This window comes from Ylistrum balloti, unplaced genomic scaffold, assembly GCF_031769215.1.
Source record: "Ylistrum balloti isolate Yb309-2 unplaced genomic scaffold, AGI_CSIRO_Ybal_v1 Utg370398, whole genome shotgun sequence".
NCBI lineage: Eukaryota > Metazoa > Mollusca > Bivalvia > Pectinida > Pectinidae > Ylistrum > Ylistrum balloti.
In genome coordinates, this window is record NW_026782274.1 from 677,869 (window position 1) to 695,140 (window position 17,272).

The window sequence follows — 17,272 nt, forward strand, 5'->3', positions numbered from 1 at the left end:
ACCATCAAAAAGTGATGTTCACAGACAAACAGGATCATGTTTACTGATTTTTCATATAGTGGTCGCAAACTTTGAAGACATTCTATATTTCAGCAGAATATTTGTGGCTGTGTAAGTTTTGTGTGTATAAAAACGGAGAATTTGGTTATACTGTAACGTCCTCCTTTTGCTGAGTTCCATGTAAACCCTAATTGAAAGTTAGAAGTGAGAGAGTAACACACGTGTAGCCCAACTTCTCGTGACATGTAATTAAAACAGTCGTTTATAAGACATTAAGAACCTGTAAGTGGATATTGACATTGTGATCAACTTGACTTCCTTGCTTTAGTTTTGTTATCTGGAACTTCAGTATTTCGTAATCCTAATTGTGAACATCTACCAAAGATACTACTCCTATATCAATGTATGTATAAGAAGTCTGATTGCATTGGCATATCTGTCGTGTAGCACCTCGCCATGTTGAACTTCTAACTAAATGTTTTAGAGTACCAAAGATACTACAAAAACCATTCTGCATGTTGGTAATCGTCATATGTGTTAGACTTTACAGGGCAAAACAGCAAAACTTGATTAACCTTTGGACGTGATTTGTAACAAAAACCCTTCCATAAATTCATTGTCACATTCTGAGTCTTTTGTGTAAATAAAAATCATCTGATACCAATACAGACCCATCCAACTCTTGTTTTGTTTATTCAGGTCCTACACTTCGGCTAACAAAGATGGAGGACATTTTGAAGGATGAGAGGTTTTCTCACATCGTTAAAGACAAGCGGTTCCGACGAGTACCATTAAATGAACGCAGAGTGAAGATAGACAAAAGATTCAAAGGGATGTTTTCTGACAAGAAGTTTAAGATGAAGTACACTATAGACAAAAGGGGGCGTCCAATGAATTTGTCTGCAAATGAAGACCTTCATAAATTTTATGAGTTGGACAGTGAAGAGGGAGATAGTGATAATGATGAAGATGATGATGGTGATAAAACAAAAAAGAAATTGAAAAAGAAAACAAAAAAAGTTAAGGAAAGCAAAACTGTGAGAATCGGTAAGAAAACCAAAGGGAAAAGTATCAAGGAAGAAGATGAAGATGTGGAGGAAACTAATTCTATGTCAAGTGAGGAAGAAGAGAGTGGACCAGGTGATTGATTACTTCTGTGGTATCAGTGAATCTGGCACCTGTGACCAGTTTCCTCAACCTCTTAACTTTCATAACATTCTATATTTTCTAAAATTAATTCTTAAATTAACTTTTCTATTGATCCTGTTCAGATTAAATTGAATCTAAATTCTGTAGTTCTTAATTACTTCCACTCGAATAACTTTGAAATTTAGCTATAACAATAAAAAATTAATATAAAGCAAATTAATTGTCAACTGATGCCAAATTTGAATTGATTGGTTGAGTTAAGGATTGACACAGCATCTGAAGATGGAAAATATCTGCTGAAATTTGTGTTTTAGCTTTTTCACCCTCCATTTATAAAACAGTCAAATTCTCAGTAAACATTGGACTATCAATTTTTCATCCGGACAACTTTGAAAGATTTTCTTTCATAATGCAAAATAATTGTTCCTAAGGCATGTGCTAATGTTTTAAGTTTCTTTATAATATAGATGTGAAGGGGACAGACCTGGCCCGTGGGGAGGGAAATGTGGAGAGTTCCAGTGATGACGAGGGTGATGATGATGTAGAGGAGGATCTATTTAAATCTGCAGGCAAGTATTGGGCCAAGTTTCAAACTCAATGCTGCAGACAATAATCTTAAAATAAATAAACATCTTTATAAGTGTTTTTTTTAACTTAGAATTAAGGTTTGGGATAGAATGGTGTTTAAGATTCAAAATCACCTGTCTGCTAGTTTAGTTTTGTATGTTGTGGTCAATTCATAAAAGTCATTGTTAAATTTTGCTGTACATCTTTTCTGTAAGAGCACTGGTGCTGCAGTTGTCATTAATAATAAAGAGATCGGATCTCAATCTTATAGTTCTATATAATATATATGTGTGTGCCTGTTACTGATTTCTTTCAAAAATTGAAAAAACATAATTCAGCATATACTATTGTACATAAAGATAAAGCCAACTTTAGAGTCTAGAAGTATCTCATATTACTGGGCCTCTGAGTGAATTTGTAAATAGATACAATTTCATTTTCACTTCAGATGGTGAAGTTGACCATAAATGGAATGAGATGGATCAGGAAGCCCCAGAGGCCAGGGAGCTAGGACGGAGACTGGCCATCTGTAACTTGGATTGGGATAGGATAAAAGCCATGGATATCTTTGTCCTTCTCAGTTCATTTCTCCCCACAGGAGGTGTTCTTCACTCTGTAAAGGTATCCAGACATGGGCGTGTTATTTCAGGACTCGATGTGCAACTTAACTTTTATAGGGTACTGTGTATTGTAGGTCTAGGGTAATGGTGAGCCCAGTCTTTATTCTGTAAAGATATCTCTGCTGACATGGGTTTGTTTTGTAAGAGCTGGACAACTTATAAAGGGTGCTGTGTATTGTAGGGGAGAGTGATGAGCACAATCTATATTCTGCATCTCTGCTCACAATGTGTGTTTTGTCAGGGTTCAATGAGTAACTTATCTATAAAGGGTACTGTGTGTTGAAGAAGGTGGTGATGAGTCCAGTCTGTACTAAGGTATTACATCTCTGCTGAAATGGTTATGTTTAGTAAGGACTGGGTAACATATATAGGGTGTGATGCATTGTAGAGGTTAGTCATGGCCCTAACTTATACTTGGTGCATAAAGAATTGGGATGTATTGGAAAAGGATTGGAATATGTTTGAAAAGGATGGGGATATGTTGGAAGGGATGCTGAAGTAGCCTTATTCTCTCGCATATCTTTAAATGTTTAAATTGTCTGTGTTGTCAACATTTACGGATGAAAGATCAATAACTTCTTTTCCGGTTATAGTCTGATAACATCATAGTGACTGATCAATACAATTAGTAACATATCTTTAGTTGTTAGGACTGTACAAAAGACACAGAAGTAAATAGCACAATTTCACACAATTTAAATTAAATAAGTTACATTAGAGCTCAAGAATGAATTAGACTGCATCATACAGTTGTTTTGTCCTTCTAGGACTTGCCAGTGATGATAAGGTGCTAAGTTTTGAAACCTAGGAGGTGAATGAGGAAAATCCACAGTGATTAAAAAAATGGCAACATCTAGATTGGATGGTGCACTAGCTCCATAATTCAAAACTTTAAGTGATTTTCACTTGTCTGAAATTTCCAAAGAAAGTTAAGATGAGTATCTTCATATTATGAACCTCCTGGACTAAATGTCCACCTACAGTGTCTATCCTCTACTCTCTCGAAGATTGTACAAAACACACAGTATAATTTCCTTCTTTATAGATCCTGAAGAAAATAGTTTGGAAAACTGATTTTCAGTATTTCAGTCTCCGATCAGATTTATACAACAGAGTTTGGAATAATTTTGATGTTTATCTCTGGCTGAATATACTGGCAATAGTTTTGAGAATTAATTTTTGATATGGTCCTTTTGTCTTTTTATGTCTGTAAAGAGTTTTGGATATTAGATAATACCTGGTGTGTAAATCTTTATCTAGATATACCAATCAGAGTTCGGGACATAGATAATACTAATTGTGTTAATCTGTGTCTAGATATACCCATCAGAGTTTGGAAAAGCTAGGATGGCTGAGGAAGCAGTAAAGGGCCCCACAGGACTTGTTAAGTCCACTAAGATAGAGGGATACAGCAGTGATGAGGAAGTGACAGAGGATTCGGAAGGTAAAGTTAACTAAGTCTTCTGGTGGCTGGAGTATTACAATGAGGCGATTGTTTCAGTGATTGTAATGGGGAGATCTGTGTTGTGTGTGGAGGGCAGGGGTGTGTGTGTGTGTGTGGGGCTTAGGGAATTGCATCACTGTGTCAGTGGAAAGTGTGATGATAGTTTCAGTAAAGATCACAGCTGTGATGTTTTTTAGTCCGATCAGTATTACTCCACTCCATCCTGAGCAATCATGGTTGTATCCCTGGGCAAAGCACTTGATGCCAATTGCTCTGAATGGCATGTAATGGGCCTTCCACATTATGTTCCATGGAGATGCAACTGAGTACTTCAATGTATTGTGATTTCTCCTTGCAGTTCATACAGTGAGATATCCCTCAGACAGCAAACAAAAGTCAACTTTAGTATTAATGTTTTCACCAACATTTGATCAAACAGCAGATTCCATTCCTTTGTGGTCTGTTGGTATCAACAATTTATTGACAATTGTTTTTATGATTTTGTTTTTGGTTGTTCCTTAATTTTGTTTTTTGTTATCAGGAACAATATATCACCGTGAGAAACTCAGACAGTACCAGCTGACTCGACTTAAGTATTACTATGCTGTAGCCGAGTTTGATTCTATGGAAACGGCCAACTCCATCTATGGGGCGTGTGATGGGACAGAGTATGAAAGTAGTGCCACACGTTTAGATTTAAGGTAATGTAATTGTTGTAGGTTTTATTGAATCTAGCTTAAGTTTACAGTTATAATAGATAACATAGAACACTCAAAATACTGTCAGTTTAAATTATATATAAATGTGGTTAAGGTTTTTAACAAATCATGATATTGTTGTTTTTAATTGTTAACTCTTGTCTAAACACAGGTTCATTCCTGACGATATGACGTTTGATGAAAATGAGACAAAGTCAGTTTGTAACACCATGCCAACCTCCAATGTGTACAAGCCATCATTATTCTTCACATCAGCTCTCTGTCAGTCTAAGGTAAAACACAACTGTCAACATTTTTACAAGTTACACTACTGTCAACTCCGAAACATTTTACATTATGTTATCATTGTTGTGTTAGGTAAATTGGAATATAATCTGACTATAGTTGTCCCATGTAAAATTTAAGTAAGAAATCTTGATGCATCAAGCAGACATTTAAGATCTGGTATTTGTCATATGTTATAAACTTGTAATAGCAAATGTCTATTACAGACAAGTGTAACTGTGAATAGGTGTGTTCATTGTAGAAAAGTGTTGTAGACCAATGTGATAACTAGACATAAGTGATTACTAGACAGGTGTAGTCACTGTAGACAGGTGTAGTCACTATGAACAGGTGTAGTTACTTGACAGGTGTGATCATTGTAGACAGAAAGCATGACATTTACTATACTTCTGTGCACAGGTGGACCTTACCTGGGATGAGACTGACCATGACCGACTTAAAGTGACCATGAGAGCACCTTCCAAGATGGACACAGCAACAGAAGAAGACTTCAAAGCCTATCTGGCTTCGAGCTCTGACGAGGAGGCAAGTGAGTACCAAGTTGTTATGGTTGATATGCTAGCATGTAATTGTACCATGATTCTAATTGGCAGACAAAATTTTTAATTCTTTGACAATGTATTACAACAAAAAATACTTTCAGATCCTTATGGTAATATTTTGGGAGCATCCGATGACGAAAGCCATTCAGAGGAATCAGAAAATGAGGATAAACATATTGATAAATACAGAAAACTCCTACAAAGCATTCAGGATACAGAGAAGGAACAGGATAAAAAGGATGTGGAAATGGAGGTCACGTGGGAACCAGGTCAGAGGTCAACGAAGTGTTATTTAAAATATCACACCCAAAATTAGAATTTGGGTCAAATTCTCATTTCAAATATATGTATCAAAAAGTGTTAAAATGGTATAAAACCAAGTTAATGAAATAAACTAAATTGTGATATTGTATAATGTAAAAATGGTTTTTCAAATTACCTAAGATAAAGTTAAATGTTGTTTCCCCTATGTAGATTTGTCGCCCTTTGGTCACAATGAGTCACATCATTCATGGTATAGTATACCATACCTATACCTATTTATACTTTGTCACCAACTATTAACATGTTATGTGCAAATGGAATGGCTTTGTTTGCACTATTGACTTCTTCCTAAATGAAGCAAATGTCTGAAAACCTCTACAGAGCAAATAACATTTCACATTTTGCTTGAATGCAAAGATAACTTTTTACAAGGAAATACAAATTTTGTCTGGTACAGGTTTGAAGCAGGTAACAGAGAAAATTCTGAAAAAGAAGGAAGAGGAGAAGGACAGTACGACATGGGAAAAGTATCTGGTGAAGAAAAAGGAGAAAAAACAAAAGAAAAGAGAAGAGAAAAAGATGAAGGAAAAGGAAGAGAGTAAAATAAAAGGGAAAGCAAGCAAGGTAGATTATATTTACTTGTTTTTTAATAAGTGTACAAGGTGTATTGGACGTAATTTTTTAACAACAGAGTTTTATGTGTTGATTTAAAAATTTTATGCCCCCACCCTCTTCAAATAAAGTGGGAAGCAAAATATTGGGGAATATCTGACCTGAAGTGGATACAGAACAAAATTTAGATTTAAATGAAAGCAGGGATATCAGAATTCTAAATACTTAAATTCGTGTTTGTAGGCTGACAATGAGGCAGTTGATGATGATGGTGAGGTGGCATTCAGTGACGATGATCTACCAGATGATTTTGATATGTCAGGGTTTCAAGATGATCTAGGTGACTCTGGTGTTAAGAAAGGTTTGTATACAATGTGATAAAACGATGTGATGGGCATGTGTTGACTGCTGGCTGTGTTGTTATTACAGTGTTCATACATAATCTGTCTGACACAGGTATAAAGGAAGCAATGGAACATTTAAAAGTAACTCCAGTGACTGTATGTTACTGATCATATATTTTCATCTGTAAGAGGGACTGCAATAGTTCAATCAATTAGAGCATTGGCCAAATAACCTCAGGTGAAAATCTGAGGTGTGGTTCAGTGCTCCTTACATGTGGCAGTTTGTGTTTCTCAGGAAACTGAGAAATGGGCTGGTCTTTTCTGTCATGGTTCATTTAAGTAGCTACCAGCTACAGCAAGGCGATGCCACCTCAGAATGACCCTGGTTATTTTAGGGGTGATGAACCTAGCAAGGAAACTAAATGTACCTAATCTCAAAATACGATATTGTATTATAGATAAGTAAAGTGACAGGTGATGTCGGAGAATATACAGTGTGAGGAATATTTATCAGGGTCACTAATTACACTAAACATATAACTTAAACACAAACCTGGAATGTATGTGGACTTGTAAATATCCTTTTATCAGATGTGTTTTTATAATGCAGGAAAGAAGAAAAAGAAAAAGAAGATTAAAGAAAAATTGACTGAGGAGGAGAAAAAGGAAAAGGCTACACAGGAGGTATGTAGGCCTAGTTTATGTAGCTTTGCTTTGTCTGCTGTAAACAGGAAAATGGTGTCTGAAGTAGGGGAGAATGGATTTGTGTCTTTATCTAAGGGAAGTTGTCCCTTTTGGGAGGCAGAAGATGATCTGCTCCCTTTTTGGAGACAGAAGATGATCTGTTACTGAAAGGAAGCGAGAGGGCCCATTTCTTCTTTAGGGGAATAAAGAGTGGAGAGCTTATTTTTCATGGAAGATAAGGGTCCATATTTGCAAGGGAAAGTAGAAGAGCAAATCAATTTGTTTTATGGGTGATGAAGAGGACATATTTTATAAGAAAGTATAAGGGAGAGAAGACTAAGTTTCATCTTGGATGGGTAGACCAGTTACTGCTCAAAGGGTTTACAAGCCCAATTTCTTACTTCTCAGAGGAGGTCCAAATAGATTTCTTTATAAGAAAGTAGGATGCATATTTCTGTATCAAACTGGTGATAACAATCAATTCTCAATGATGACGAGAGTCTGATTTTTTACAGGATCAAAAGGCCAATCTCTTTATAGGAGAAATATAGTGACCATTTTTTAACAAGAGAGAATAATCCTTTTCTTTATTGGGGAAGCAAGGGGTCATTTCTTAAAGGGAGAGAAGAGTTCTTTTCTTTAGAAAAGAGATGATCTATTTCAATGGAAATGAAAGTGAATTTCTTCACGGCAGTGGAGGGTTTATTTCGTTAAAGGAGAGTATCCTTTTCTTTGTGAAAAGGAAAGACAGAATCCAGATTTCTTTCTTGTGGGGTAAAGATGACTAATTTCTTCAAAGTTCACAAGGGAAGGCAAAATGTAAGTTGTTCAAACAGTAAGAAAAATAACCAGTGCTGAATGTCAAGAGAACTGCAGATTGTGATGTTACACTTGTACATGATATGCTGCCCATCTTTCTTTCCAAGGCGGAACTTTCCCTATTAATGATGGATGAGAAAGAAGATGATCGACGCCATTTCAACCTGAAGGACCTTGTCGATGACAATACCTCAAAAAAGAAGAAAAAGAAGAAATTCAAGAAGAAGGATTTGTTAAAAAACAAAGGCAAATCTGAGGATGATTTTAAGGTATTGTATATTTAAGAGGACAAGGAGCTAGTTTGTTTATGTGTACAAATTGGTTCATCAGTAATTTTAGTGAAATTTGACAGGAATAAACTGTGATGGGTTTGCAGATATTGATACAGGCCTCAAAAGGCTTTGTCAAAATAAAATCTGGACATTTATCATATTTCAGAAAGGAACAACCCTAGCCCAGTTAATGATGAAAAAAAACTGATTTACCTTGATATCAAGTTTGACTTAAAGAGGATATGTTTTCAGTTTTGATGATGTTCTCACATGATATTGTTAGATGGTATCATGTTGGTGTCAAACAGACAAACTATTAGAGAAACTTACATTACATGGAATTGTATGATATGTATAAAACAGAGTGTTTAGAGCTAGGAGAAAGTGTGTTTACGGGTAATTGGTGTTCTATAGATACAATACTACTCTGTTACAGGTGGATGTGGCAGACAATCGTTTCACAGCGATGTACTCATCACATATGTATAACCTAGACCCCACTGCACCTGAGTACAAACGTACCAAGGGCATGGAGGCAATTGTCAGTGAGAAACTCAAACGCAGCAAACAGCAGCGAGATCAGAGCGTTGGTGGTAATAGGAAAAGGGACAGAGAGGGCGATGCCACAGAACCTCAGATCAAAGTGAAACGGGACTCGAATGTGAATGAACACCAGGGACAGGAAGCATCATTACAGTCTCTCATCAAATCAGTGAAAACAAAAACACAGAATTACAATATCAAATTAAAAACAAAAAGATGACAATATTCAGATTAAATACCATTTTTATAGGATTTTATTGAATATTTGTTGAACACAAGTAAATAAGAAGTAATTTTGTCAGTTGGTAGGTTCTGTATTAAGAGACATATCAATGATTATATTCCTGGTAATCATACACCAGAAGTATATTTTTTCTTAAGTTTTCACTTGTTGCAGCTGAAACAAAAAGGCAAAAATCTGCAAATACTGGCTTATTGAAAAACGAATCAGGTACACAGAACAACCCCAAGGCCTTTCCAATCACAAGGAGCACTGGATTCTGCCATATCTGGGTGTTGAGATGATCCGTTACAACTAAGTCAATTTGACCTTCTTTGACTCCACCAATCAGCCACTGGGGGTCAGCCAAGATAAATATGGGCACAACATCAAGCCATCATCCTATATTAGTAATTCTATCCAATTTTGATATATTTCCAATGAAAATTAAACAATTTATGCTGGAACAAAATTGATTGATTTTTACCCCTCCCCATGGTAAATGTGAGACCCTGCGGCCATGAAATCTACAATGTGGTAAAGCACCTGAAGATGTTTCCATCAATGAAGAGCATTTGATTCTATCATATCTGGCTGTTGACGGGAAGAGTTTTGAAATCTGAGTCAATATGACCACTTTTGGTCCATCCCCTCAGACCCCGGGGGGTGTGGGAGCCTTATAATTTCTTATTTTGGTTCATATTAGGCCAGGGAAAGTTTCTGCAAAATTTCATTGAAATGGGTTCAGGGGTATTTGAGAAGACCTAAAATCCTTATTTCGACTGTATAAAGACTGTAAGTAAATTTTCGCTTAAAAAGTCTTTATTTCTTTACGTTTTTCAATTTAAAAACTACACTATGGACTGCTGAAGAATTTAGGAAATTTTGAAAATTTGAAAGTATTCTCAGAAATGTATATGTCTGTTAGGTCATTGATGAATATCTCTGCTTCATAAAATGCAATCCAGTGCATTTAAATGAAAAAGATTTTCTTCTCTCCATACAGTATTTAGAAAATACCAACTCATAAATTAGGTTAAAGTCACACTAAATTGGAACTCTTCTTTACAGGAAGTACAATAGAGTACTAATACGACCGACCTTATGACAGAATCTTCAAAATAACTTAAGTGATAAAGTAAAACATGAAAACATGAAGTCTTGATTTTTTTACTTGAATTATTTCATCAGTGAGATCATTCACACATTGATATACGGTTTTCTGTACAAAGAAATAACAAACACAAATTCTTCATATCCATGTGTTCTTGGATGACCATTTCATTTTTTCCCGTAAATGCACTTTTTATTTGTTAGGATGTCCAGTGCACTTTGGCATGTTTTATCCACTGAATATCTGGCATGGCATCAGACTTTCTCAGGACTTTCTTGCCATCCATGAATGGTTGTAGAACATCTGGGATGTTTATACTACCATCCTGAAATGAAGATCACAAGGCTTCAAATAACCCCTTTCCCCTAAATTCAAGTCGGTTTAAAAGCCATTTATATTTCACCAGTGGAGCTTCATGATAGTGTTCCCAGAAGAAGTGAATGAAATGAGCCTCTATTGTAAATTTAAACTAATAGTAAATTCACAAGAAGGTTTTGAAAATATTTTGCAAATACTAACTATAAACAAAGTTCAATGAATATTTGTTGGAGCCAAATTGAAGATATTAGTCTATTTGAATTACAATTTTGAAAAAAGTACTTCTCTACAATATTTTCATACCTTATTTTGAAAATTTTCAAAAATTGCCATCACCATTCTCGGCACTGCACATGCTGTACCATTAACCTGTAATCATAGACATCAATTCAGTAAAGAAGTAACACTAAGTTTAACTTCAAGGAATATAACGGTGAATTATTTTCTCTCTTTCCAAAACTTCTGCATCAACAGACAAGGTAGAGTTCCTTAAAGAAAAAGTGTTGTCAGAATTCACCAAGATATACTGTAAACATACATAATATAACAGTCATTGTATTTAAGAACTTTTCATGCTGAAAGTATTGTGCTGAAAATGATTACACTGATAACAGTTATACTGCTTACTTTCACAGAACTTGTTACTGTACACAGTATGGTGTCCTGCATAAAGTGTTGGCTGTCAAAACAGTCAATGCATTAGCTACAAAGATAGTTTTAAAAAGTGCTGGGATAATTCATGGATCAGGATAGGAACAAATGCCATAGAAATGAGAAAATTCACCATACTCGTGTAAATTTAATTTGTATGCATTTGAAAGGGGGCTTCAATTGGGAAATTGTGATGGCTAACTGTCAAATGTAGCATACATACATTGAATAAGTTTAAGATGGAATAAACCACATGCATCGTTCTTTAGAAAATTGACATGTTACAGCAAATGTTTACGATCTTTATCTGTTGAGGTAAATTATGTCACTCCTAGCAAACAAACATGACTGTCGTGTTTTGGAATTGGTTATGAGTCATAAATATTAACATCACTATGATTTGAGTGCTTTCCCGAACAATCAGAGTGGTCAAACAAAGCTGGACATTTAGTATGGACTATGAGTGTTGAGACAATTACCGGTAGACATAATTTGGGGTGCAAACAAGAATCTGATAGAGGCACTTGGCTTACATAAAACAATACAGAGCAATACTTTTTTGTAACTTCAGTATAATTTCAATCTGTTGGGATAAGGTTGAAAATGCTTGTTTCAGTAAATGCTAAAATTTTGAATCTGATCATTGGCTTTTGGCATTATACTTTACACTTACAATGTAAAACTTGATTATTAAAAGTTATTACTACCCGGGCCTACCATCTGATCATTATGTTATACATGTACACAAATGTTTACTTCAGTTAATTGGTACAATACAGGAAAATAGTCATAACTTTACTTCAGTACATTGTACAATACAGGAAAAGAGTCATAACTTTACTTCAGTACATTGTACAATACAGGAAAATAGTCATAACTTTACTTCAGTACATTGTACAATACAGAACAAGAGTCATGAAAACTTTACTTCAGTACATTGTACAATACAGGAAAAGAGTCATAACTTTACTTCAGTACATTGTACAATACAGGAAAAGAGTCATGATAACTTTACTTCAGTACATTGTACAATACAGGAAAAGAGTCATAACTTTACTTCAGTACATTGTACAATACAGGAAAATAGTCATAACTTTACTTCAGTACATTGTACAATACAGGAAAATAGTCATAACTTTACTTCAGTACATTGTACAATACAGAACAAGAGTCATGATAACTTTACTTCAGTACATTGTACAATACAGGAAAAGAGTCATGATAACTTTACTTCAGTACATTGTACAATACAGGAAAATAGTCATAACTTTACTTCAGTACATTGTACAATACAGGAAAAGAGTCATAACTTTACTTCAGTACATTGTACAATACAGGAAAAGAGTCATAACTTTACTTCAGTACATTGTACAATACAGGAAAAGAGTCATGATAACTTTACTTCAGTACATTGTACAATACAGGAAAATAGTCATAACTTTACTTCAGTACATTGTACAATAGAGGAAAAGAGTCATAACTTTACTTCAGTACATTGTACAATACAGGAAAAGAGTCATAACTTTACTTCAGTACATTGTACAATACAGGAAAAGAGTCATGATAACTTTACTTCAGTACATTGTACAATACAGGAAAATAGTCATAACTTTACTTCAGTACATTGTACAATACAGGAAAAGAGTCATAACTTTACTTCAGTACATTGTACAATACAGGAAAAGAGTCATAACTTTACTTCAGTACATTGTACAATACAGGATTGTACAATACAGGAAAATACAAGAAAATAGTCATAACTTTACTTCAGTACATTGTACAATACAGGAAAATAGTCATAACTTTACTTCAGTACATTGTACAATACAGGAAAATAGTCATAACTTTACTTCAGTACATTGTACAATAGAGGAAAAGAGTCATAACTTTACTTCAGTACATTGTACAATACAGGAAAATAGTCATAACTTTACTTCAGTACATTGTACAATACAGGAAAAGAGTCATAACTTTACTTCAGTACATTGTACAATACAGGAAAAAGTCATAAGTCATAACTTTACTTCAGTACATTGTACAATACAGGAAAATAGTCATAACTTTACTTCAGTACATTGTACAATGTACAATAACTTTACTTCAGTACATTGTACAATACAGGAAAAGAGTCATAACTTTACTTCAGTACATTGTACAATACAGGAAAATAGTCATAACTTTACTTCAGTACATTGTACAATACAGGAAAATAGTCATAACTTTACTTCAGTACTTTACTTCAGTACATTGTACAATACAGGAAAATAGTCATAACTTTACTTCAGTACATTGTACAATACAGGAAAAGAGTCATAACTTTACTTCAGTACATTGTACAATACAGGAAAAGAGTCATAACTTTACTTCAGTACATTGTACAATACAGGAAAATAGTCATAACTTTACTTCAGTACATTGTACAATACAGGAAAATAGTCATAACTTTACTTCAGTACATTGTACAATACAGGAAAATAGTCATAACTTTACTTCAGTACATTGTACAATACAGGAAAAGAGTCATGATAAACTTCAGTACATTGTACAATACAGTAACTTTACTTCAGTACATTGTACAATACAGGAAAATAGTCATAACTTTACTTCAGTACATTGTACAATACAGGAAAAGAGTCATAACTTTACTTCAGTACATTGTACAATACAGGAAAAGAGTCATAACTTTACTTCAGTACATTGTACAATACAGGAAAATAGTCATAACTTTACTTCAGTACATTGTACAATACAGGAAAATAGTCATAACTTTACTTCAGTACATTGTACAATACAGGAAAAGAGTCATAACTTTACTTCATTGTACAGTCATAACTTTACAATACAGGAAAAGAGTCATAACTTTACTTCAGTACATTGTACAATACAGGAAAAGAGGAAAATAGTCATAACTTTACTTCAGTACATTGTACAATACAGGAAAATAGTCATAACTTTACTTCAGTACATTGTACAATACAGGAAAAGAGTCATAACTTTACTTCAGTACATTGTACAATACAGGAAAAGAGTCATAACTTTACTTCAGTACATTGTACAATACAGGAAAATAGTCATAACTTTACTTCAGTACATTGTACAATACAGGAAAATAGTCATAACTTTACTTCAGTACATTGTACAATACAGGAAAATAGTCATAACTTTACTTCAGTACATTGTACAATACAGGAAAATAGTCATAACTTTACTTCAGTACATTGTACAATACAGGAAAATAGTCATAACTTTACTTCAGTACATTGTACAATACAGGAAAAGAGTCATAACTTTACTTCAGTACATTGTACAATACAGGAAAAGAGTCATAACTTTACTTGTCATAACTTCATAACTTTACTTCAGTACATTGTACAATACAGGAAAATAGTCATAACTTTACTTCAGTACATTGTACAATACAGGAAAATAGTCATAACTTTACTTCAGTACATTGTACAATACAGGAAAAGAGTCATGATAACTTTACTTCAGTACATTGTACAATACAGGAAAATAGTCATAACTTTACTTCAGTACATTGTACAATACAGGAAAATAGTCATAACTTTACTTCAGTACATTGTACAATACAGGAAAATAGTCATAACTTTACTTCAGTACATTGTACAATACAGGAAAATAGTCATAACTTTACTTCAGTACATTGTACAATACAGGAAAAGAGTCATAACTTTACTTCAGTACATTGTACAATACAGGAAAATAGTCATAACTTTACTTCAGTACATTGTACAATACAGGAAAATAGTCATAACTTTACTTCAGTACATTGTACAATACAGGAAAATAGTCATAACTTTACTTCAGTACATTGTACAATACAGGAAAAGAGTCATAACTTTACTTCAGTACATTGTACAATACAGGAAAAGAGTCATAACTTTACTTCAGTACATTGTACAATACAGGAAAATAGTCATAACTTTACTTCAGTACATTGTACAATACAGGAACAATACAGGAAAAGAGTCATAACTTTACTTCAGTACATTGTACAATACAGGAAAAGAGTCATAACTTTACTTCAGTACATTGTACAATACAGGAAAATAGTCATAACTTTACTTCAGTACATTGTACAATACAGGAAAATAGTCATAACTTTACTTCAGTACATTGTACAATACAGGAAAATAGTCATAACTTTACTTCAGTACATTGTACAATACAGGAAAAGACATGGAAAAGTACAGTCATGTTATAACTTTACTTCAGTACATTGTACAATACAGGAAAATAGTCATAACTTTACTTCAGTACAATCATAAACATAGACAGCCACACTAGCAAACACATGACAGTCAAATAAACATACAGCCACACAGACAGACATCCTGACACACACACCCTAACATACACAGACAGACACATAGACTGACATACTCACAGACACACAGATAAATCACATACGGCCTTCCATGAAAAATGAAACGATAAACATGCGGACGACAGACAGATTGCGTTATCATCGGTTACAAGTCACAAATATTAAGATACACAAAAGAACGGTATACATAACAGATCCTAATCATAGACATATATGATATATGATAATTAGTCTAATTTTTTAACTACACAACAGATGCATAAGAGAATTAACAAGTGTTATATTACATGTTTTGGAACTTCTCAAATCACGTCACATCAACTCTTTTTTTTTCTCTCTTCATCACAGTGCTCGTTTTATACTTTTAATTGTAATCCTGTTCTTTACAAATGAGTTGTTTATTCAATATATATGTTTAAACATAGCTTGACATTTAACTTGTAATAAAAGAATGCCTCTTTCATTGATCTAGTATCTTATTAAGTATATTTTGTGCATATTCAATAGGCAATGTTTTCTTTTTATTGGACTTTACATATAAAATTAGATTGCTAACTATTACTGATTGAACTTTCTTCTGCATTTGATTGATACTATATTTAATACTATTATGTTTTATATCATTTCTACATTTCCACATTGTCCATTTGAATGCAATTAGCGCACTATTAAATAAAATAGAAAAGATACCTTTTTCCAGATAGCCCAGAGCTAATATTTCTGGAGTCAAAAGTTCATTCCTAAAACTTGGGAACTTCACAAATATTTTATTTCTGCATTGAATAAGGACAGATTTTACAACGTTACACGAGAAGAAAAGATGTAAAATATCCTCTAATTCTGTCTTACAAAAATGACATTTTCCGTCTGAATTACTAAATTTACTTATTTTTACTTCAGTATAAATGACGTTGTGTATACATTTCCATTGCAATTCCTTCATCTGTGTTGTCGTAAATGTTAATTCTATGTTATCCCAAACCAGTTCCCAGTCAAATTGTTTTTGAAAAGTTTGTTCCCATTTCAATTTGCAATTCGGTGTCAGATTTTTATTCAGTGTATTCATGATGATTTTAGGTTTTAATTTTCTCATAGTGAGCGGTTTCCCATCTCTTCCAATAATATTTAGGTTACTATCAATAATAGGGTATAAATAATCATTGTTCTCTCTGTTGTTCCCCTTTAACTCATCTAACCATACTATTGGAAAAGCATTTTTTAATCTCGATAACTCAGACATACAATTTCGCTTATCTGTTAACAAAGAGTATATATCACGGTCTTTTTTAAAATTCTTGTTTTGTACATCCCATATATCGTTGACTGTACAGATGCCACTTTTCGTAAATGAGGTAAAAAATAAAGGTTTTTCATTAAATTGAATAAAGTGGTTACCGAATAGCGGTTGTTTAAGAATCTCGTTTCTGTTTACATGTCTTAAATTTAATTTCTGATAAGTTGACCATGATTCTAACAGTTTTTTATAAAACAATGGAAAGTTGGATAGGTTCAACGTACGTATGTCCGATAGTTTACAAACAAAAAACTCGATTCTGTATTTGTCATCCAAAGACCTAAGCCAGTATTTGCCTATCGCGTTCCATGTATCAGTGTCACTTTTTAATATTTTGTACATAGATTTTACCTGTATACTAAAAACAAAATCTTTCACATCTATAATATTCATACCTCCTTCATGATAATGCTTTGATAATATTTTACGATTCACTAAGTCTTTTCTTCCGTTCCAAACAAAA

The 17,272-nt window shown here is 33.7% G+C and overlaps 2 protein-coding genes across 2 annotated transcripts in view; one reads left to right on the forward strand and one right to left on the reverse strand.

Moving 5' to 3' along the window:
• On the forward strand, window positions 1-10,570 carry LOC132554369 (ESF1 homolog). Its single transcript, XM_060218674.1, has 14 exons — window positions 1-111; window positions 700-1,140; window positions 1,617-1,718; window positions 2,165-2,337; window positions 3,654-3,780; window positions 4,322-4,481; window positions 4,651-4,771; window positions 5,184-5,313; window positions 5,428-5,595; window positions 6,048-6,214; window positions 6,446-6,563; window positions 7,157-7,230; window positions 8,157-8,318; window positions 8,758-10,570. The coding sequence occupies exons 2-14, from the start codon at window positions 723-725 to the stop codon at window positions 9,082-9,084; spliced, it is 2,247 nt and encodes a 748-aa protein (XP_060074657.1). The 5' UTR covers window positions 1-111; window positions 700-722; the 3' UTR covers window positions 9,085-10,570.
• The window catches only part of LOC132554389 (serine--tRNA ligase, mitochondrial-like), an 18,769-nt gene continuing 11,737 nt past the window's right edge, over window positions 10,241-17,272 (reverse strand). The window contains exons 13-14 of the mRNA XM_060218696.1: window positions 10,820-10,885; window positions 10,241-10,523 (exon numbers count right to left, since the gene is read on the reverse strand). Coding sequence (XP_060074679.1) covers window positions 10,398-10,523; window positions 10,820-10,885 — 192 coding nt within the window. The 3' untranslated portion in view covers window positions 10,241-10,397. The remainder of the gene's footprint in view (window positions 10,524-10,819; window positions 10,886-17,272) is intronic.